We start from the raw sequence: 22007 nt of genomic DNA, 5'->3' as shown, positions 1-22007 counted from the left end.
GGTAATTCTGTTCATTCTCCGTTTAGAGGTGAGTTACTTAAAGACATCTGTCTTTCCCTATTCTAGGCAAAGTTAACTATTACATATTAGGTTATTTTTGTGTTGATATAGCACCAGATTTGCTTTTTCACTTAATATCTAAGAATACTTCATAGCCAGAAAACTTCAGTAATCATGTTGGAATCGAAATTACTTCATATAAGGTTTTGCGAATTCTTTGTCAAAGCCCCTCTTTAAACATCCATATTATAACCAAAAGATTAATTAATAACTCATAATATTTCTAACAATAAGGTCATCTTAGAACCTACAGGAGAATATTGTTGCATTAATAAGACTTGAGAAATATGTCCAAAGGTATCAGCATTAAGTTTGGTTTTTATAAACCAGACTCTTGAATTTTAAGCAAGTTCTGAGGTGAGATCTCTTTTTCAGGAAAATTCATAGGGGGAAAAAAATAGAGATATTTAGCAAAATAAAGTGAAGAACATTCAGTAAGCTTTCTATGTGGCTAAATTAATTTATATGATTTACTGAAGTTGGTCTTGATGCCACATTAATTGCCTCATTTCAAACCTAAGACCATTTCATCAAAACCACAATCTGTTTCCAAGGATATTTACTGATTCTTATTTTGAAAATAGCAGAATATCTGTTTCAATTTTATAAGCAGCAGAAAGAAGAAAGCAATGTCCAATGTTTAGCACTCTGAACACACCAGTTGAAATGTCTAAGAGAACTTTGACATCTGTCAAATGAAATGTCCAAGAGAACACTTCTTAAAACCTACTTCTGCCTCATCCCAGTAAATAATTCCACCATTCACCTAGTTGTTTAGGCTACAAATACTAGAGTCACTCTTGACTCTGCTCGTTCTCTTGTATTCCACTTTCAATCCATCAGCAGATCATACTAGCTCTATTTTCAAAAGATACCTCAAATCTGACCATTTCTCACTACCTCCCACTGATACCACTCATTGATCCCAACTAGCATCATTTCTTGCATTCTTTGCATAGCAGCCACAGTTGAACTTTTTCAAAACCATGTGATCTGCTTCAAAAAACTTTAAAATGGTTTCCCATTCACATGTTTAATAAAACTCAAAGTCTTTCCTACGGTCTGAAAGGCTTCACATGCCCTAGCCTTCTACTCTTCTTTTTCACTCACCTCCTGGAACACTGGGCTTGACTCAAACACACCAAACATTCACCTTCTCTGGCCTTGACACTTACTGCTTCCTCAGTCAGGAATATTCTTCCTCCCAAATGGTCACATGGCTAACTTCTCCACTGCATGAGAAGCTTTGCCTGATATCCCTAGCCTAAATAGCATGCCTTCTTCTCTACCCCATCATTCTCTATTCCCTTGCCCTACTTTATTTTTCTTCTTAACATTTATATATTCTCCACTAGAATGTCAACTCCATGAGGGCAAGGACTTTGTCTTTTGTTCACTGATGAATCCTCAGGGCCTAGAACAGTGCCTAGCACATAGTAAATGCTCAATTAAAATTTATTGGATGAATAAATGAAAGCAGGGTTATCCACAATAGCTCTTAGGTTTTTTAAAAGTATAAATTTTATACAGATAGTTTTAAAATTAATGCTTGAAACAGAAAGTAATACATGTTCATATTTCCTATTTTAGGTAGTATTTATCAGTTTAACAATTTATATATGCATTTCCACCTAAGAACTAACTGAGATGAAGTTGTTATTACCCCATTTGATAAATGAGGATAATTGAGATTCAGATGCATTAAGTGACTTGCTCAAGATGGCAAAATTACTTAGTGTTGGACTTGAGATTCAAACCCAGGTTTTTTTTTATTACAATCAGATGTTCTTTGATACTTTTGGTATGAAAAAAACACATAATTCCAGTTATTTTATCCACCATAAATACATTTTTATTTGAAAGTCACTTTGAATTTCCTACTGCTTTTACCAGTTTATATTTTTTCTTTGTGTCTCTAAATTTCCTCTGTAAATATTTCTATTTATCTGTCTTACTTTAGCCTGCAACTTAAAAACAATAGATTTAGTAGGAAGTTCTAATGAACAAAAAAATGCAACAGATACTTTTTAATTACCTTCTATATGCTGTGTGTGCACAGAGATGATGGTGTATAAAACAAAGTGAGGTAGACAAAAAAGTAAATAGGCAAATATATACTGAAATAAGGGCGGTGTTTGAGGGTTAAGACAGTGAATTTGGGGAGCATATTGGACAGGGACCCAATTCAGGAAAAAGAAGAAATCCCAGGGCCAAGTCTCAGCTAAGAGCTGAAGATTGTATAGGACTTGGGCCAATAAGATAGCAAAAAGACACAAAGAGAGGGAGCAGCCTGAGCAAAGATATGTACAAAGATCTGAAGGCAGCATAGTTTGTTCATGAGACTATTTCAGTGGAGTATATATATGCTAAATTCACTACAAATTAGAGTTCAATTTCTCTTCAAAGTGTGTCCTTGCATCAAGTCATGTTACTAGTTCTACTTTCATTTCTTATCATGGTATGTGGCCCTAGTTGTAAATAATAATAAATAATAGTAACTACCCTATATTGACTGTTTACTAAATGACAAGCACATTTAATAACCCTTCAACTTATGAGATGGCTACATTATTATCCCTGTTTTACAAACAAGCAATTTGAGGCTTACAGAGGTTAAGTAATTTTCTTGAGTTTATACAGCTAGGAGCTGTCAGGATTAGGATTTGAACCAAAGTGTTAGGTAACAAATGCTACATTCAAACATTAAAGAAATCCAGAATTTTGAACACCTGGAATTTTTGTTATAATAAGTTCTCATGACTAAGCATCAGAACAGGTACACATTTGCACCTCAATTGGCTCCTTTTCTTTAAAAAAGAAAAAAATAGTTGTAGAGAGCAGTAATTACTTATGTGAGTATTTTATTCTGTATTTGCACCATAAATATAAACTTCTTGGAAGTTCTTCAACATTAACATCACCTTTTACCTAAGTATTATCTTTTTACTAACATCAGTTGAGCGCTCACTATAGTGGTTGGCCCTGTTTTAAGAGATTTGCATTCATAACATTATTAATCCTCACTCCCCTGGGAAATAGATATAATCCATGTTTCACAGATGAGAAGTTAGGTAATTTTCTCAAAGTCACACAACTCCCAAGAGATGGAGCCAGAATATGAAAACAGATTTATCTGATTCCGAAGTCAATGCTCACTCCATGTTGCCCCAAGATAAAAGCCATCTTAAATTAAACAGTTAAAGACAAAGTCACATTAAAACACAATATACAGTAATGTCCAACTAATAGAGGGGACATCCTGATTTATAAATCACTTAATTTTTCTTCTCACATTTAAATATATACATAAACTCAAACTAGGTTAATGGGACAGTTGATTTACAAATGGAAAGGATTTTTAATCAGTATATTAATCACATTTTCAGATAGCATTTTACACCTTATTTTCATATCTTTAACTGTTCCTCTACAAAGTTAAAGTACGAAGTGACAAATTTTCTGCTGGGCTCTCAATTACATTTTGATATACTATTTTGTATATCCTTCAGTGTTCTTCAAAATTTAATACAGCCATATAGTTCTATTTAATGAGTATATCATAATTTAGCTAATTTTTATTGGACATGGTTCCACTTTTTTAATATTACCATCCATACTATGATGAATATCTTTGTAGATAAATCTTCACACCCATCCAACCCCTTTGCATTTTAAATTAATCTTTTTTAAAGTACATATTCATTTATTTGACTATGCCAGGTGTTAGCTGCAGCATGTGGGATCTAGTTCCTTGACCAGGGATCAAACCCGGGCCCCCTGCATTGGGAGCATGGAGTCTTAGCTGCTGGACCACCAGGGAAGTCTCTCAATTAATCTTTTTTTTGAGGCACAATAAACTTTACCCAAACAAGTGGTTCCAACAGTGTCAATCTCAGCCTGTGGCTGGCAGATGGAAAAATATTTTGCTGTAGGTCATCCTTTCAGTCATCTCTAATTGTCCTCTCAAGGTGACTGCCTACCTTGTCAATTTAGAAGTTAGTTTTAAGTAGCATTCTAAAAGTGTGAGAAGTAGGGCAGTCCCTAGGAAGCCCTACTTGTGATATATTGTGGTATTACAAATATTTTTACTTATAAGTGAGGCTGTCATATAAAAGAAGGAAGAGAAATTAACTGAAATAAAATTTGTCATAGAATGTTAAAGCCCGAAAATATTCAGGATATTACTTTCCTCTCCACCTTTCCAGCACAAGGCACACAGTAGCCAAGAATGGCAAATAGCAGCACACAGTAGCCAAGAATGGCAAACAGTCTTCATCTCCATTACCAGCTCTGATTGGTTGGTGGTGGCTGAGGGAATGGAGACTTAAAAAAGTGAAGGTCAGTGGGAAGAATACTGTAATTAGTTGGCTACATCTCTTAAGGAGGAAAGAGAGGAGTAACAGCCTATGGGTCACAAGCTTGCTAGCCCTCTAGTAAATGTCTGAGTGAATAAAATGCATGTAACAATAATATGACAGTGGTTTGCACTACCCAAACTTCTAGTCCAGGGGACTGAACTAAAGTTACTATACTGAATGAAAGTTACTGTACTATTTTTATAAGACTTTACAAATTATTTACTTTTTGAATAAATATATTCATATAACTTATGCTAATATATAATTGATTATAACATATTTATATAATTACAATTTAAAAGTAAGAAAATGGTATACAGTGAAAAGTGTCCTGTGTTGAACCTCACTTCCCTGTCTTCCATATCCCCTCTTCACCAATGTTAATTTAAGAGATTTTTTTTAAACCTAGGTGTACTCATGCCTTTATAGAAATTAGTTAAGTATACCTTATTTGAAAAAGCAAAATCACTATAGTTTTCAAGAGCAGATTGAGCCTACAAACAACATTGAATTTAAACAATTAGTTTCTAGTCATAAAAGCATTATTTATTTTCATGAGCTAGATCAAGTTTTTACTTTTCAGTAACAAGATTATTTTATCAAAATCTTTAAATTTCTGTTATTTTATTACATTCAGGGGAAAGGGGAAAGGATGGAGAGAAAGTCTCTGTGTATGAGAAACTATATTTAATGTCTCTATAGTTATAGCATAGCTTTCAAAATTGAACCCATATTTAAAGATTAATTTAATAAAGTAATAATCACCCATGCTTTTATTTCTAGTTTCAGGGAAACCTCATTTAGTTCCTCTCCATTTTACAATTTGAGAAGTCTTTAAACTTTGTGAAAGTTATCAAAATTAGGTAATTTTAATTTTAAGTTTTAAGTTCTTAAGTATCTATCATGCTATAATCAACATGGACCTATTATTCTGTAGAAATAATCTAAACATTTTGTCATTATTGCTATTTTGTCACAGCATGCAAGACGACAGCCTAGAAGCTTCTACTTCCATATCTCAGCTTCTGAGAGAAAGCTATTTGGCTGAAACTAGGCATCGGGGAAACAATGAGAGGAGTCGAGCAGAGCCTTCCTCCAACCCTTTCCATTTTGGGGGTTCTTCTGGAGCTGCTGAAGGTGGAGGAGGCCAAGATGACCTTCCAGATCTTTCAGCCTTTCTGAGCCAAGAAGAATTAGATGAAAGTGTCAATCTGGCAAGGTTGGCAATCAATTATGACCCTCTGGAGAAAGCAGATGAAGCTCAAGCTAAAAAACATTTTTCTTCTGATCAGACAAAACACTCATCTATATCAAGTTTTGACCCTAACTTCTGCCAGGATAACTCTCGAAGCCCTACCAACTCTAAAGAGAGCCTCCAGGAGGCAAAAAGGCCACAGTACAGTTCTGAAGCCCAGTCCAAAAAAGTATTCTTAAATAAGGCTGCCGATTTCATTGAAGAGCTCTCATCCCTTTTCAAAGCCCATAGCTCCAAAAGGATTAGACCTCGTGCCTGCAAAAACCACAAGAGTAAACTGGAATCACAAAACCAAGTTATGCAGGAAAACAGTTCCAGTTTCCCAGATCTATCAGAAAGAAGAGAAAGATCTTCGGTTCCCATACCTATCCCTGCAGATACCAGGGATAATGAAGTGAACCATGCGCTGGAACAGCAGGAAGCTAAGAGGCGTGAAGCTGAGCAGGCTGCTGGTGAGGCGGCCAGTGGAGATACCACCCCAGGGTCCTCTCCCTCTTCTTTGTACTATGAAGAACCTCTGGGGCAACCTCCTCGGTTCACACAAAAGTTACGGAGCAGAGAAGTTCCAGAAGGAACCAGAGTACAGTTGGATTGCATAGTGGTAGGAATTCCACCACCTCAAGTAAGGTAAAAATGTCCCATTAGTAATGCTTGGTAATTACTTTCCATCTATTGTGATCCTTCTAATTTTATCTTTCAAGTATGTGGTTTCAAAGATTATATACTCCCTTTGAGAAAAACAGAGCTTAAAGCACACTGTCCAACAGAAGTATAATATTAGACACAAGTGCAATTTAAAATTTTCTAATAGTCACATTAAAAAAAAATAAAATAACTTGGGGTGAAATTGATTTTTAAAACTATATTATTCAACCAATATATTAAAAAAACACTACCATTTCAACATGTAATCAATATGAAAATTATTAATAAGACATTTTATATTCCTTTTGTCACACCAGGGTTTCAAAATCTAATGTGAATTCTGCACTTACAGCACATCCAAGTATGGATGCTAAATTTTCTAGGAAATACTTAATGTGCTTTTAGATTTCAAAAAATATACAGTTGAAAAACTGCCTTGTAAGATCCAAGCTGTTTCAAACATACTTGAAAGTTCTATCAGAATTGAATTGAGTATCAGCCTTTACATTTAAATTAGTTAAGGGAAGGGAAGGGAAGGGGGGAAGGGGAAGTCGCTCAGTCGTGTCCCACTCTTTGTGACCCCGTGGACTGTAGCCTACCAGGCTCCTCTGTCCATGGGATTCTCCAGGCAAGAATACTGGAGTGGTTTGCCATTTCCTTCTCCAGGGGATCTTCCCGACCCAGGGATCAAACCCAGGTCTCCCGCATTGGAGGCAGACGCTTTAACCTCTGAGCCAAAGTTAAATACAATTAAGAATTCAGTTCCTCAGTTGCACTGGCCGCATTCCAAGTATCCACATGTGGCTAATGACCATGATATTAGCACAGGCCTACAGCCTATAGCTTAAAAAAGTCCTTATGATCTATCCTCAACAAATAGCTATGGTAGTTTTTAATTAAAAAAAAGCCAAATACTAGAAAAAGTGTGATAGAATAAAGATACAATAAAATTGGTAAAGATCAATTTAAAGTTTATTTTACGTGTATTTATTATATACTTTTTGATTTATTCTAGGTATGTAAGCAGGGCATCATCTTTTTTGTAAAATAATCATATTATAGGGCAGTAATAGCACTTGTATTAATAATAATATTTTAAATTATGTATGCTTATTGATTAAAGGAATTCTAGTCTAAAAACACATTTATATATTGAATTTTGCTTTTCAGAGTCAACACAAGTCAGTACTCAATACTATTTCTACAATGGCATATACATGTTACTATCTAGTTAAACAACTGACCTCCTTGAGGAAAGGAGTATCTTGAGCACCAAGCATAGCTTCTAGCCTATAGTAGTCATGCATAATATATTAGTCACTAGATTATGAGTTTACTAATGGATAAAGAAACAGGAAAACAAGAAACTCGACTTAGATTTCAATCAGGAGTGAGACAATTGGCCTAAGACGTGGCAAAGGGTTGGAACAGCCCACAACAAAGAGAAGTGTCTACCCTTCTTCTCTACGCATGCCTGATGACACTCCTTGGGACTCTGGTCAGTGATGCTGGCAAGATGTCATCATAGCACCATGATGGATACCACTTGGTGGCATCTGGTCAGTCTACGTAAGCTGGTGAGCACTCAAGTTATGGCACAGATACAGCTTACTTAGACTAGTTCTATCCATTCCATTAGTTTCTGGACATAGATTGGACCCTTTCAAAAAAATTAGACCAAGTCACTCAAGACTCATCCTCCCCATTCTTAATTGTGACAATCTCAAACACAAAAAAGACTCGGGGCTCTTGTGAGAAAAATCACTCAGGAGAATTACAAAATACTCATTCCCCCAAAAACAAAGTAAATATTTACAAATTTAAGAGTGAAAGAAATATACACAACTTCCATGCAGCAATACTCATTTTTACCTGGAAAGAATTTCTCTAGTGATAGCATTCATGCCTATATCCCAGCCACTGGTTTGATGGCAGGAAATTAATATGTATTCACTAAGTATTTTCTGAATTCATCACAGTAATCATATTAATATTAAGAAAAAACTTAGGATTGTCTAAATAGATTGTTTTTGTTGTTGTTCAGTCACTAAGTTGGTTCCAACTCTTTGCAACCCCATGGACTGCAGCATGCCAGGCTTCCCTGTCCTTCACTGCTCAAACTCATGTCCATTGAGTCAGTGATGCTATCTAACTATCTCATTCTCTGCCATCCCCTCCTCATTTTGCCTTCAATTTTTCTCAGCATCAGGGTCTTTTCCAATGAGTCATCCAATTTGCCACCAATTTGCATCAGGTGGCCAAAGTATTGGAGATTCAGCATCAGTCCTTCCAATGAATATTACTTTGAATATTCAATGAAAATTATTTTCCTACATATAAAATTTATATAACTCTAATCAGAAACCAAGTATATGTACCTAGCTTTTACTCTAAACTCAGCACTGTGACCAATACAATGACAGAGGCAATACAAACATGTGTCCCTGCTCTTAAGGAACTTGCAACCTCAATTAAAGAAATCATCTTAATTCTACTCAGTACTCTGTAATGGCTTATATGGAAAAAGAATCTAAAAAAACAGTGGAGAGATATATATGCATACAAACTGAGTCACTTTGCTGTACACCTGAAACTAACATTACATGTAAATATACTATATTACAATAAAAATAATGATAATAAAGAAATCACCCTAATTTTTATAGGACAATGAAGGGCTGAAGGACTAGATAGGTCAAAGAAGACTTCAGAGACATAAGGGAATTTTAGTTGAACCTTGAAGAAAGACGAAGTTAAGTAGAAATGTAAATCATTTATTCATTCAACAAATACTTACTGAGTTACTAAAGTGACTCACTGAGAGTACAAAACAATTGGGAGCTACTGGAGGTCAGAGACCTTATTTTGAAAACAAGTGTAAAACTATTCTAGGAGGGTAGCTCACAGTCTAATAGAGCATTCAGACAGACATATGATCAAAACATTGCAATACTGTGTAATAAGGGCTGTAACAGAAGTATGCATGGCATGCAATGGCAGCTCAAAGGATTGATATTTAGCCTGAAGGGCAGGATGAAGGAAGCGTTAATGCTGGAGGTGCCACTTCAGTTGAGAAAACTTAGGGTGGAAGAGGAAAGCAAGTGGAAAGGCCCAGAGACAAATGTTTTCAGGGAACTGCAAATACTTGGCTATGTGAGGAACATGGGACAACAGGTGAGGAAAGATGAGAGAAAAGACAGAAGAAGTAGGGAGCGGGACAGGTCCTTTTAGGCCAGGTCAACTCAATATGTTTATATAAAAGTACAGATGCTGGCAGAGTAATATTTTTAGATGACAGTGAGGAGATTGACCTAACTGGACAAGAGTGGAGCCAGATGATTTCAAAAAGCCTTGAAAGCAAAGTAGAATAGTTCCGACTTGGTTTCAAAACCAGGTGGAAACCATTTATGGTTGTGTATAAGGACATACTAAGATAAAAGGGAGAATTTAAGTAGAATAGGTCTGGAAGAATGAGTTAGACCCCAAATGAATGGAGCCCCAAGGGCACTTTGGAGGCTGTGAAAGGTATTCCAGGCATCAGACACTCTGATATCAGACTGGGGTAGGGGCTGTGGGAAAGCAGAGAAAAGATGTGAGGGAGGAATATTTAGAAGAAAAGAAACCAAGCTGAACTTGGTGACTGACTAGATAGGAAGGACGAGTAAAAGACTGACTCCACAAGTTTGAAGCTGGGCACCTCAGAGAACCCTGGGGTCACTGTCAAGGTCTGAGAAACTGAAGGAGGTGGATGATTTGAGTCTGAGGGGATGAAGGGACCATATCCAATAGATAGTCAGAAACGTAGGCCTGAAGGGCAAACGAGAGGGTAGTGGAACTGGAGACATTCCAAGGAATGCCCTGGACACTGGGAAATTTGGACACAGTATCTCTGGCATTACAAAGGGACTATAAATACAGGTAACGTTTGGAACTAACATCCAGTTATGCTAGGCTGGGGCAGGGTTTTTTCCAACCTTTGGCAGTAATTCCTCCTCCCATTTTTCTCCTCACAATAAATATGTTATATTACCCCAATATATACTTTACACACACACAGATTTCTTAAAGATGAAATTAGTGTTTCTGGGATTGAAGAGGATTGGGGCGGAGGAAGCATGCAGTCCTGCCTGCTTGCTCACCACTGAAACTCCTAAAGCATCTCCATAGAACCCAAGAGCACAGCTTTTGATTGAGAGAATGCCTTTAAAAATGCATTACAAAATGAGGTGCTTTGGTTTGCCATAAAGGAAAAGAGAACAGTCAAAAAGAAAAGTATCCTTTTTTCTATTTTGCGAGAAAATGTAATGAATATACCTGGTAACTGAGGTCTAACCTTGTATGTACGTGCCTCGGTGTGTTCTTCATATTTTACCCATGTTTCTATAATTCTAGTTTAGCAAACTGAAAAATCCTTTTGGCTTATATTTGTTGATTTCCAAGTTGACTGGGAAGAAATTATTTTGTAAGGGTAGGATCCTGTATCATTAAAGCTAGCTGTTTTTGATAGCTTGTTAATCTTGGACACAGTTTCATTGGAGGAGCTGAAATACACTCATGCGTTACCCACAGATGAAAGAGTCTGCAGGAATTCACAGCAAATGGCCATGATCCCTTTTTGTATCCTGACTTGAAATTCTTTTCCCAGGAATGTACAGCTGGGTCGTACTTAGTATGTTTGCTTGTACATAGCCCTCTGAAGCAGTGAAAATTTACCTTTTATAGATGCTGATGTCTGCTTTGGCTGTTAAGTTTTGCTATTCCTACTTCTGGACATTTGCCTGTGAGTGCCATGCTGAGGAATAAAAAGGAAATAAATTAGTTCTAAAGACAAAGGATATTAAAAAAAAAGACAAAGGATATTTTAAATTATATAAAATATTATAAATAATTACATATGATATGTAATGTAAAATATTATATAAGTATTTTAAACTGTTACATTATTTAGGGGCTTTTTCTTCTACCTTTTGGGAAAATCTAGATACCTTCATTTACTCATTCATGCAACAAATGTGAAGTGTCTACTATGTGCCATATACTCCAATAGCCAATAAGATTATAGCAATGAACAAGGAAAATCCCCTGCCTTCATGTATCTTAGGGTCTAGTAAAGATCACAGGCAAAAATCCCACAGTGATTACATTATCATAATTGTGATAAATATTATAAAGGAGGGTGCATATAGCAAAGGTACCAAACCTTGTGAATGGACTGGGGAAGGTTTTCCTAAAAGTCTTTAAGCTGAGACAGAAAAGATGATGAGAGGTTAGCCCAGCAAAGTGGGGTTTACAGAAAAGTGTTGCAGGGTGAAGAAATAATGTACATGAGGCAGTGAGACAATGATTGACTTCACGGAACTGAAGGAACTAATCACACCAGAATATGAAGAGTAAGGAGGAAATGGTTTGGGGTAAGTTCAGAGAACAGGGACAGAGACTAGATTGCAAAAGTCTCCCAGAACAAGCTACAAGTGGGTCCCTGGACCAACAGGTTAGCATCACTTGGAATCTTGGTGGATATGCAAATTTGCAGCTTCTACCTCAGACCTACTAAATTAAGCTCTCTAAAGGGCAGGCCCAGACATTTGTGTTTTAACCAAACTGCTGTTTGTTTCCATGCTAAGAACTTTTGCAATCTCTTTGGAGACCTCCTCACCCAGGGGGACCGGCCCTTGACTTTGTTCCTTAACCCAGATGTTGCAATCTCTACTTAAGGTTCTAACATCTGCTCCTCAGTCCTACTCCTCACAGCCTCTTTCTTTTGATGTCACCTCACCTGAGCTGGTCATCCTTTGAGGTAGGATCTGTTGTCAGACAGAAAACCAAGCTAACTTGTGTGGTATCCATTTGGCCCATGGGAAAACCACATCTCTGCCCTCGCAAACTCTGGCAATGTCGGCTGCTTCCAGCGCAACCCTCCCTTCTTGCTCTCCCCTCTTGGGCTGTGCTTAGTTTCTGAGTTGTGTCTGACTCTTTGCGACCCCATAGACTGTAGCCCACCGGGTTCCTCTGTCCTTGGGGATTCTCCAGGCAAGAATACTGGAGTGAGTTGCCATGCCTTTCTCCACAGGATCTTCCTGACCCAGGGATCGAACCCAGGTCTCCCACATTGTGGGCAGATTCTTTACTATCTGAGCCACCAGGGAAGCCCTCTTCCTTCTTGGGCAATGCTAAATATCATTTCACTTTGAAAGTTTTCAAGGTAAGAGTTGGGTGAAGCCTCTGTGCTGCCACCAACTCCAGGGGCTACAATAAAAGATCTCCAAGGAATTCCGTAGAAGGCCCTGTCACGTGGCCACTGACCTTCTCTAATCAATCTCCCAACCTCCTCAACTCTACTCCCAAAACAGACAAGGATCACCAGACTGAACTTTCTGAATTGCTTTAGAAGTGCATTTTTAAATAAATACTGAAGAATATCTAGAAGTACAGATACAGTATAAGAGCAATGGCACATCTATCTGTATGCACACATTAGTATTATTTTTAAGTTGAGTGTCTTCCTGATCCTGTCCCTTCCTCCTCCCCTTAGAGGTAACCACTAGCCCAAATCTTGTGTTTTCTCTTTAAATTTTTCTTAACAGTTTTTCTTCAGTTTAACAACACATCCTTATGTTCTTAAGCAATACTGGAACAGAAGTATTTACTGGTGGGATGACAGAAAATCCTATGTTGTTGTTGTTGTTGTTCAGTCACCCAGTCATGTCCAACTCTTTGCAACCCCAAGGACTGCAGCACACTAGGCCTCCCTGTCTCTCACCATCTCCCAAAGTTTGCCCAAGTTCACATCCATTGCATCGGTGATGCCATCCAGCCGTCTCATCTTCTGACGCCCTCTTCTTCTGCCCTCAATCTTTCCCAGCATCAAGGACAGAAAATCCTGTATTTACAAAATAAGTCAAGGTGGGACGAAAGAGAATATATAAAAAACACATTTACTATTTGTTGATAATTTGTTGAAGCTAAGTGATATGTACGTAGGGGTTCATTATACAGTCTTTCTACTTTGTGGAAGTTTTTAAGTTCCCATTAATAAAGTTTTGGGTTCCCAAGTGGCACCTGTGGTAAAGACCTACCTGCCAATGCAGGAGAACTAAGAGATGCAAGTTCAGTCCCTGGGTTGGGAAGAGCACCTGGAGGAGGGCATGGCAATCCACTCCAGTATTCTTGCCTGGAGAATTCCATGGACAGAGGAGCCTGACAGGGTCCATAGGGTCACAGAGTCACACACAACTGAAGTGACTTAGCACACATGCATGCATAATAAAGTTTTTAAAAAATAGTAAATTTTACATGTTGTAACGTGTTTATATAAGTAGAATCATAATATACGTATTATTCTGCTACTTGAATTTTTTTCTAAAAAGTATATCCGTGATGTTGCATGTAACTCTAGTTGATTCATTTTCATTACTATACAGTATTTTACTGTAAGGCTGGTCATTTTATTGTCTTATTAATGTACATTTGGGTGGTTATCAGCTTTTTCCCTAATATGAACGATGTTATTATAAATGAACTATTATATTCTCCTGGTGCATGAGTATGTTTAGGCATGGAACTGCTGGCAGAGTGTTTACAACTTCAGTTTATAATTACACCAAATTATTTTCCAAAGGAATTGTTTCAATTTACATTCCCACCAATATTATATAAGAGTTCTGGTTGTTCTACATCATTGCCAACATGGATTTATCAGACCTTTTAATTTTGCAGATCTGATGGGTATGGTATCTGATGAGTATGAAGGTTTTTTGTTGTGATTCAAATTTTCATTTCCACAGTTACTAATGAGGTTGAAAATTTCAAAAATATGTTTATTGACCATTTAGGGTTCATTTTCTATAAAGGGCCTGTTTACATCTATCACTCGCTTTTTCTATCAGTTTGTTATTTTCTTATTGATCTGTAAGAATTTTAAAAATATGATTAGGAGACTATATGACATTATGTGTTATGAAAATATTCTCTCTCAGTTTGATTTTTCTTTTTATTTATGGTGTCATTTGATAATTAGATATTTTTAACTTTAGCATCAAAGTTTCCTTCATGGTTTTGGTTTTTATAGCTTGTGCCTAGTTTACCAAGAATTTTCCACCTGGAAGAACTCAATAAATGTTAATAAAATTTAAAGCATAGACATACCCTCCCAACTTGTACCTCCATACTACCATGTGTGAAATATAGCCAGTGGACATGACGACTTAAGTTTGTTACCTTGGTAGTGGTCAAACAGGACATACAATACATTGAATCGTTTTACAAAATCTGACATAACTTTGAGTCCTGGTAAAAAGTGTCTACTGTTATTTTAGTGTCCAATGTACTCCAGTTGCACTTTCTATATGAAGTGATGCATGGAGAGAGTGAAGATGTCATCAAGAATTGGGTTGGCCAAAAAATTAATTCCAATTTTTCTATAACATTGTGTGGAAAAACCTGAATGAACTTTTTGGCCAACCCAAAAAGTAAACTACCATTTAGCTGTTTCAGGCCTTACACTCTTTACTTAAGAGATCAGGCATCCTTAGTGAAGACCCAGAACAGCCATAAATAAATAGATAAAAATAGATCAGGCATCTAGTCCCCAAGCCTTCTTGATAAATGAAAATAAAACAGACTTAAGGCTACAATAATCCTAATTTGAATTCATTCATTTAACATCTATACAACAAACATTTTTGGGAACAGCTCTGATATGTCATACCCTGTGCAAGGAACCAGATAAACAAGCGGTAAACCAAACACGTGTGATAATCTCTACCCTGTGCTGTTTATTGTCCAGTAAGGGGGAGAGATATTAAACAAATAAACCAATAAGTCAGCTTATAATTATGAGTGATATGTAGGTTCTGTGAAGTAAACAAACAGGGTATTAGAAGAGGGAGTAATAAGAGGTGGGACAGGGACACTGGAAAGGCTAGGGCAGGGTTAAAGGAAGAGTCTGAGTAATCATTCTTTTAAAGAGCATTATTACTGGTGAGTCAGAATAACACATTCAAATTATGTTTAGGAGTTGCTAATGTGCTAAAACAATGAGTCATGATATCTAGCCATGCCACATTTTAGACAAAACAGTACCCTAAGAGCCGAATGGTGATCCGCAGCTTAAAAGGCCAGATAAATCTGAAAAATGTGTCTCTTCTGAAAAATGTGTCTCTTCAGTGTCTTCATTTCCAGGCTTGGTAGCTACCCAAATGACCAAGTCTGGCAAGCTGTCCTCAGTGCATTAAAGATGGATCGTCCTTTATCATTTGGACTTGTCCCATTTCCCCAGATCACTGACTCAATTCCGCAGGGCCATGAATCATGCCTGGCACCCACTGCCACTCTGTAAGTGTCATGAAGATTTGGAGTTCTAAAAACATGCAACAGGGCAGGGTACTTACATGAAAGCATTCCCTAACGTGGATACACAATGGAGGAGAGCATGTTTCCTCCTGACCCTCAAAAGTCTTCAGTGTCGCTGGGTAAATTTTAATATGCTTTTCAGAAGGCAGCCTGATTGGTGCATTATTTTTGAGTGGATCATGGTGTTAAAGTAGGAGTGACGACGGTTACTGGCTGTCCTTTGGGGCTGGCTGAAGCCATCCTGGGCATCTGGGTAAAGACAAAAATGCTTCTGACGGAGAGTTTGGGCATTTGAATCACTCCACTTATCACCTTCAGGCTGTCCAATTGCTCACAGATGTTTCCACTCTCATTTTGGTAAAGAAGAGAAACGTTATCTAAAGAAACAACACAACTTTGTAACGTTTATATAAGGGAAGGTATTTGTATGTCTGTTTTGAAATAGTTATTCATATTTGCCTTATCAAATAAATAAAGGTACATCGCTTAAAAAGTCAAATAATATATATTTTTAAAAAGACCAGTTTCAACTCTTTTGGCAGTTTCCTATTTATTCATCTCTGAATTTCTAAACTATATGCCAGTGTTTTTCAAACTTTTTGTTCTCAGGACCCCTTTACGATCTGAAAAGTTATTGAGACCCAAAAGAGGTCTTATCTATGTGAGTTATATCCATAATTATCATAAGTTAAAATTGAGAAATATTTTAAACTGTTATTTTGAAATGAATAAGTAAGAACTATGATAAACATGCTCGCATAAATAATTTTATGAAAAAATAACTGTATTTCCCCTCAAATTTTGAGTTATAAGAGTGGCATTTTATGTTTTTTGCAAATCTCTTTTAATGTCGGGCTTAATAGAGAACAGTTGGATTCTCATATTTGCTTATGCATTTGGTTTGTTGTGATGTTTGGGTTGAAGTTAATTTTTAAAATATGGCATTATACAGGTATGTAGTTAGAAACAGGAGGAATATTTTAATAGACTTATCAGATAATGTGGCTATTCTAACTCGATATTACACAAAAATTCAACTAGGAGTAGTTTCTTAAAGGTTAGTTGCAGTATGAAATCTGAAACCATACCAATGAACTTTTGAACCCTGCTATAATAAAACCCTTTGTCTGTCTTGAACTTCGAATGGATAACATCACACATTGGTCATTTGGAAAACAAAGTCTTCCAAATTTTGACACATTTTATTATATAATATTTTAAAATCATATTTGTTAATATCATCACTGATTTCACCAAAAATCTCTTTGAGTATTGGGAGGCCCTAAACTCACTATAGGAGATACAAGCTTTCCAAAACTCTAATTTTTCCTTAAAAGTTCCAGTTTTTTCCTTGGCAACAAATGTTATCAGTTATTTTTGCTTGAAAGAACAGACTTACCTCCTTCATTTTTTGAGAAAATGTCTGCCAAATACCCAAATCTGAATAACCATAATTTGTCAGCTGTTCTTTCAAGATATTGTTTCATGCATGTGCCTAGTTCAACTTTAAAAACCACACAAATGCTCTTCCATATTCAGTAGAAATGCTTTGTGCTACCTCACATTTCACCACTCAGAATGCTAAAAAGATGTGGACTCAAGGTTGAGATGACTTTTATGGCTTCATCAACGACATTTTTAAATGAACCTGGATTTTTTTTTTTAACTGCAAGTGTGGCAATGGAAAACACAGTGACCACTCATCACCTTTATGCTGCTAAAGCACCAACAATTTTACCCATTGTGGCTTTTGCACCGTCAGTGTAAATATTAACACAGTAAAAAGGCAAATAATATCTTAGTATTATATGAAAATAGTTTGTCTTCATAGAAAGTGAAAAGAACCACTATAATATGCTTATAAACCACAATTGCTTGGTATGCTAATGCTATTTTGTCTTGACTTCCTGTTCCAGAAGATGGTGGTTTAGCACCCCTTCACCAAACCAGAACTTCCGTTGTTCCTTCCTTCACTGCCTCATATCACACTGTTGTTTTCAAAAATTTTAATGTATAACTTCTTGTTACTATGTAAGTATTATTTTCTGCCAAATCCAGTAGGGAAAAGTGACTGTTTCCTTGCCAGTACAACTTTTTTCACCTGGAGTTGATCGACTGTGTTGTTTTTATGTGCTTGGCTCTCTGGTCTTGTCACAATTTGTCTCAGTTCTCCAATACCTTTGTAAAACATGTCTTACTAATAAATACTCTGTTCAATGCAGTTAAGCCACCAAGCCCATTTGTTTTTTCCCTGGAGAAACTCCTCCTGAAGCCCCTTTTCCTCTTGCTCCAATATGGAGCAGCTGCTCATGCAGACAACAACTCAGCCTTCATCCTAGGGCATCTCTTAACTGCTCAGAAGAAAGGATGTGGCCTGCTGTGGGAATATAGATACTCATTTTTTAAACCTGAAATCAGTGATCCTATTTTAAGCTCTGTATCTCCTATTGTTAGTGTTTCCACCAAACTTGCATCGGGGTTCTACTGCACAAATTGCCTTCTTTTCAATGACATCCCCAAGTAGGCACCTGGTATTCAGATTTTTCAAATCTTCTGGCTTCTCATTCTGCTTTCCACCTTTCAAAAATGATTGAGGCCTCAGGTCTACTGTTGTCTCCCTCCCCATTCTTTTGGTCCTTGTGCTTTTTTTTTTTTAATCCCTTTAAAAATCTCCTTTATTCTCATGCTAGGGTCATTTCCAGTGGAAATGTTTCTCTGTATGCTCACTATTTGTATTTACAACTACACATACTCTGAGGGTGTGCTTCTACAAGTTCCATGAGGTCTTGCTGAGACTGATGCTCTAGGAGACTTAGGGACCCATTTCAGCAGCTGCATGCACCTCTGCTGCCACAACAGAGGTAACACTGGCATAGAATTTGATGAAAGCAAATAACAAAGTACTCACAAAATATTAATGATCAATTATTTCCATCATTTGTTCTCTCAACAAATCCAACACGTATTTTCTGCATACCTACTACTATGTGCCAAGATGTTGTCATAGATGTGGGATTATATTCATAAGACTGATAAGATCCTCTAATGGACTTTACAGCATAGTAGGAGAAGCAAACAATAACAAAATAAGCAAGCATGTAAGATAATTTCAGATAATAATAAGTGCTGTGAGGATAACACAAGAGAATAATGTGACGGTGTCTGAGGATAAAGAAGCTACACTAGGAAGAGGAGGCGACATTTGAACTGAGGCCCGACTGATGAGAAGGGCCTGTTTTTATAAAGACTAGGGGATAAGGATTTTAGGAAGTAAAAAAATACTAATATGGAGAGTAGCTTAATGTGTTCAGAGAATAGGAAAAAGACCAGTGTGGTTGCAACATAGTGAAGGGAGAATGATGGGAGAGGAGATCCAGAAGCCAAAGTTAGAAGGCAGGTTTGGATGTTATCCCAAGTAGAAGTGTTAATTGAAACTAAGGGATGAGACAATGGCCAAAGGAGAGAATGTATAGAAAACTGTACTAGCTTGTCAGGTACCATCTCTACATACAAAGGAACTTAAAATTTAGTGAAACTGGTGAGACAAATTCTCCCAAATCGAGAATAATCAAAGACAGTGTATAATCAAGACCTGCATGACATAATATAGGTTTTTTTAAAAAGTAAAGTAACAACAAAAAAAGGTAAGGTAACAATCACTGAGAATTGATGGTAAAAGGTGCTTTGCGTAGGAGGTGATATCTGAGCCAAAGTAATGGATGAGTTATATTTGCAGTAGCTGAAAGGTGAGGAAGAGAATCTCAGAAAGAGAAAAACATGAACAGAGGCTTGAATGTAGAGGTGAATATGATGTATTTATGGAACAGCAGAGGAAAGTTTATCTCTTGGGAAGTCATTGAATAGGTGAGTTTTCTTAAACATGCTTTAGAATCTTGCTTTACAAATGGTGGGAGGGAAAGGTTCAAGCATTGAATGGTTAGATCTGAAATTACAAGAAAGATTAGCAATTGTCAGGACTCCTTCATTCTTGCCATTGAATAATGGTAATGTCTCTTCCCCAATTACTTCTTATGATGAAGCTGATTAATAATTATTACTTAAATATGAAAACAATTATAAAAGGGGTGCACTGAGACATCTCACATTTGTCTTCCTTCATCTTGCTTCCCTTCACCCCAACAGGAAGCCACTTTGATTTTCACTTTATTCTTTCAGTTTTCTTTATGTATATGCAAACAACATGGCTATATCTTATTTTTTGCCCCCTGGGTTTGCATCCTTGTGCTACTGTAACAGAGCACCACAAACTGGATGGCTTTCACAGCAGAAATGTACTGTCTCACAGCTCTAGAGGCTAGGAGTCCAGAATCAAAGTGTCAGCAGGGCCGTGCTCCATCTGAGATTCCAAGTGGACTCCTTCCTTGTCTTCTCTAGCTTCTGGTGGTGGCGTTCCTTGGCATTCCTTGACTTGCAGCTGCATCACTCCAGTTTCTACCTGTGTTATCATGTCATTCTCCCTGCATGTCACTGTCCTCACTTGAAGTTGTTCTCTCCTTGAAGAACTCCATTCGTATTGAATTAGGGCCATGCTAATAACTTCATCATAACTTCATTTTATCTGCAAAGACCTTATTTCCAAATAAGGTCATATTCCCAAGTACTGGAGGGTTAGGACTTCAACATATCTTTTGGTGGGGGGATAATTCAATGCATAACAACCCACAATTCTTATACAAAAGCTAATCCATATACTATTTCATCAGTTCAGTTCAGTCGCTCAGTCGTGTCCGACTCTCTGCGACCCCATGAATTGCAGCACGCCAGGCCTCTCTGTCCATCACCAACTCCCGGAGTCTACCCAAACCCATGTTCATCGAGTCGGTGATGCCATCCAACCATCTCATCCTCTGTCGTCCCCTTCTCCTCCCGCCCCCAATCCTACCCAGCATTAGGGTCTTTTCCAATGAGTCAACCCTTCGCATGAGGTGGCCAAAGTATTGGAGCTTCAGCTTCAACATCAGACCTTCCAATGAACACCCAGGATTGATCTCTTTTAGGATGGATTGATTGGATCTCCTTGCAGTCCAAGAAACTCTCAAGAGTCTTCTCCAACACCACAGTTCAAAAGCATCAATTCTGCGGCGCTCAGCTTTCTTCACCGTCCAACTCTCACATCCATACATGACCACTGGAAAAACCATAGTCTTGACTAGACGGACTTTTGTTGGCAAAGTAATGTCTCTGCTTTTAAACATGCTATCTAGGTTGGCCATAACCTTCCTTCCAAGGAGTAAGCGTCTTTTAATTTCATGGCTGCAGTCACCATCAGCAGTGATTCTGGAGCCCAAAAAAGTAAAGTCTGACACTGTTTCCACTGTTTCCCCATCTATTTCCCATGGAGTGATGGGACCAGATGCCATGATCTTAGTTTTCTGAACGTTGAGCTTTAAGCCAACTTTTTCACTCTCCTCCTTCACCTTCATCAAGAGGCTCTTTAGTTCTTCTTCACTTTCTGCCATAAGGGTGGTGTCATCCGCATATCTGAGGTTATTGATATTTCTCCCGGCAATCTTGATTCCAGCTTGTGTTTCTTCCAGCCCAGCGTTTCTCATGATGTACTCTGCATATAAGTTAAATAAGCAGGGTGACAATATACAGCCTTGACGTACTCCTTTTCCTATTTGGAACCAGTCTGTTGTTCCATGTCCAGTTCTGACTGTTGCTTCCTGACCTGCATACAGGTTTCTCAAGAGACAGGTCAGATGGTCTGGTATTCCCATCTCTTTCATACTATTTCATACCTTACTATTAAATTCTTAACTATATATCTTCAGGTTCTTTCCATATGAGTACATAGTGATCTTTCCCATTCTCTTTCTAGCTGCATAGCACTGTATTACGAGGCTGTTCCAGAGATTATTTCATCAGTCCCCTAGTGATAGACACTTGGGTCATTTCCAATCTTATGCCATTTAAATAAGTAACCTACACATTTGTCATTTTGTATGTATGCAAGTGTATCTGTGGGCTTTCCTGGTGGCTCAGTGGTAAAGAATCCACCTGCCAATACAGAAGACACATGTTCGATCCCTGGGTCAGGAAGAGGCCCTGGAGAAGGAAACGGAAACCCACTTCAGTATTCTTGCCCGGGAAATCCCATGGACAGAGGAGCCTGACAGGCTACAGTCCATGGGGTCACAAAAGAGTTGGACACAACTTTGCGACTAAACAACAAGTGTAACTGTACGATAGATTCCACAAGTGGGACTGTTGAGGCAAAGGATAAATCTAATCTGTAATTTTGGTAGACACTGCCATATTTTCATAGGGGTTGTATCATTTTTCATTCCTACTAGCAGTGTATGGGGAGTGGTTAA

General features: G+C 37.5%; 1 protein-coding gene and 1 long non-coding RNA gene across 33 annotated transcripts in view; one reads left to right on the top strand and one right to left on the bottom strand.

Moving 5' to 3' along the window:
* Positions 1-22007, top strand: part of MYPN (myopalladin) — a 105753-nt gene that overhangs the window by 20127 nt on the left and 63619 nt on the right. For 25 of the 32 annotated variants that reach the window (XM_081568890.1, XM_081568897.1, XM_081568884.1 and 22 more), the window contains one exon: positions 5398-6300. The exons of 6 other annotated variants lie outside the window; for them this stretch is intronic. In XM_081568890.1, coding sequence (XP_081425016.1) covers positions 5399-6300 — 902 coding nt within the window. In that variant the 5' untranslated portion in view covers position 5398. Of the gene's footprint in view, positions 1-5397; positions 6301-16006; positions 16027-22007 lie in introns of those variants that run through there. One more of the 32 variants, XM_081568899.1, reaches the window with a different exon arrangement.
* Positions 7891-14914, bottom strand: LOC145537908 (uncharacterized). The gene is made up of 2 exons (XR_014076483.1): positions 13546-14914; positions 7891-8365 (listed from the first exon to the last, which is right to left on the bottom strand). It is a non-coding gene; the product is annotated as an uncharacterized LOC145537908 (long non-coding RNA).

Source organism: Giraffa tippelskirchi, chromosome 2 (assembly GCF_054371585.1).
Source record: "Giraffa tippelskirchi isolate mGirTip1 chromosome 2, T2T-mGirTip1v1.2.pri, whole genome shotgun sequence".
Classification (NCBI taxonomy): Eukaryota; Metazoa; Chordata; class Mammalia; order Artiodactyla; family Giraffidae; genus Giraffa; species Giraffa tippelskirchi.
Note: the sequence above shows the minus strand (reverse complement) of the source record. Positions and strands in the feature narration are given on the sequence as shown.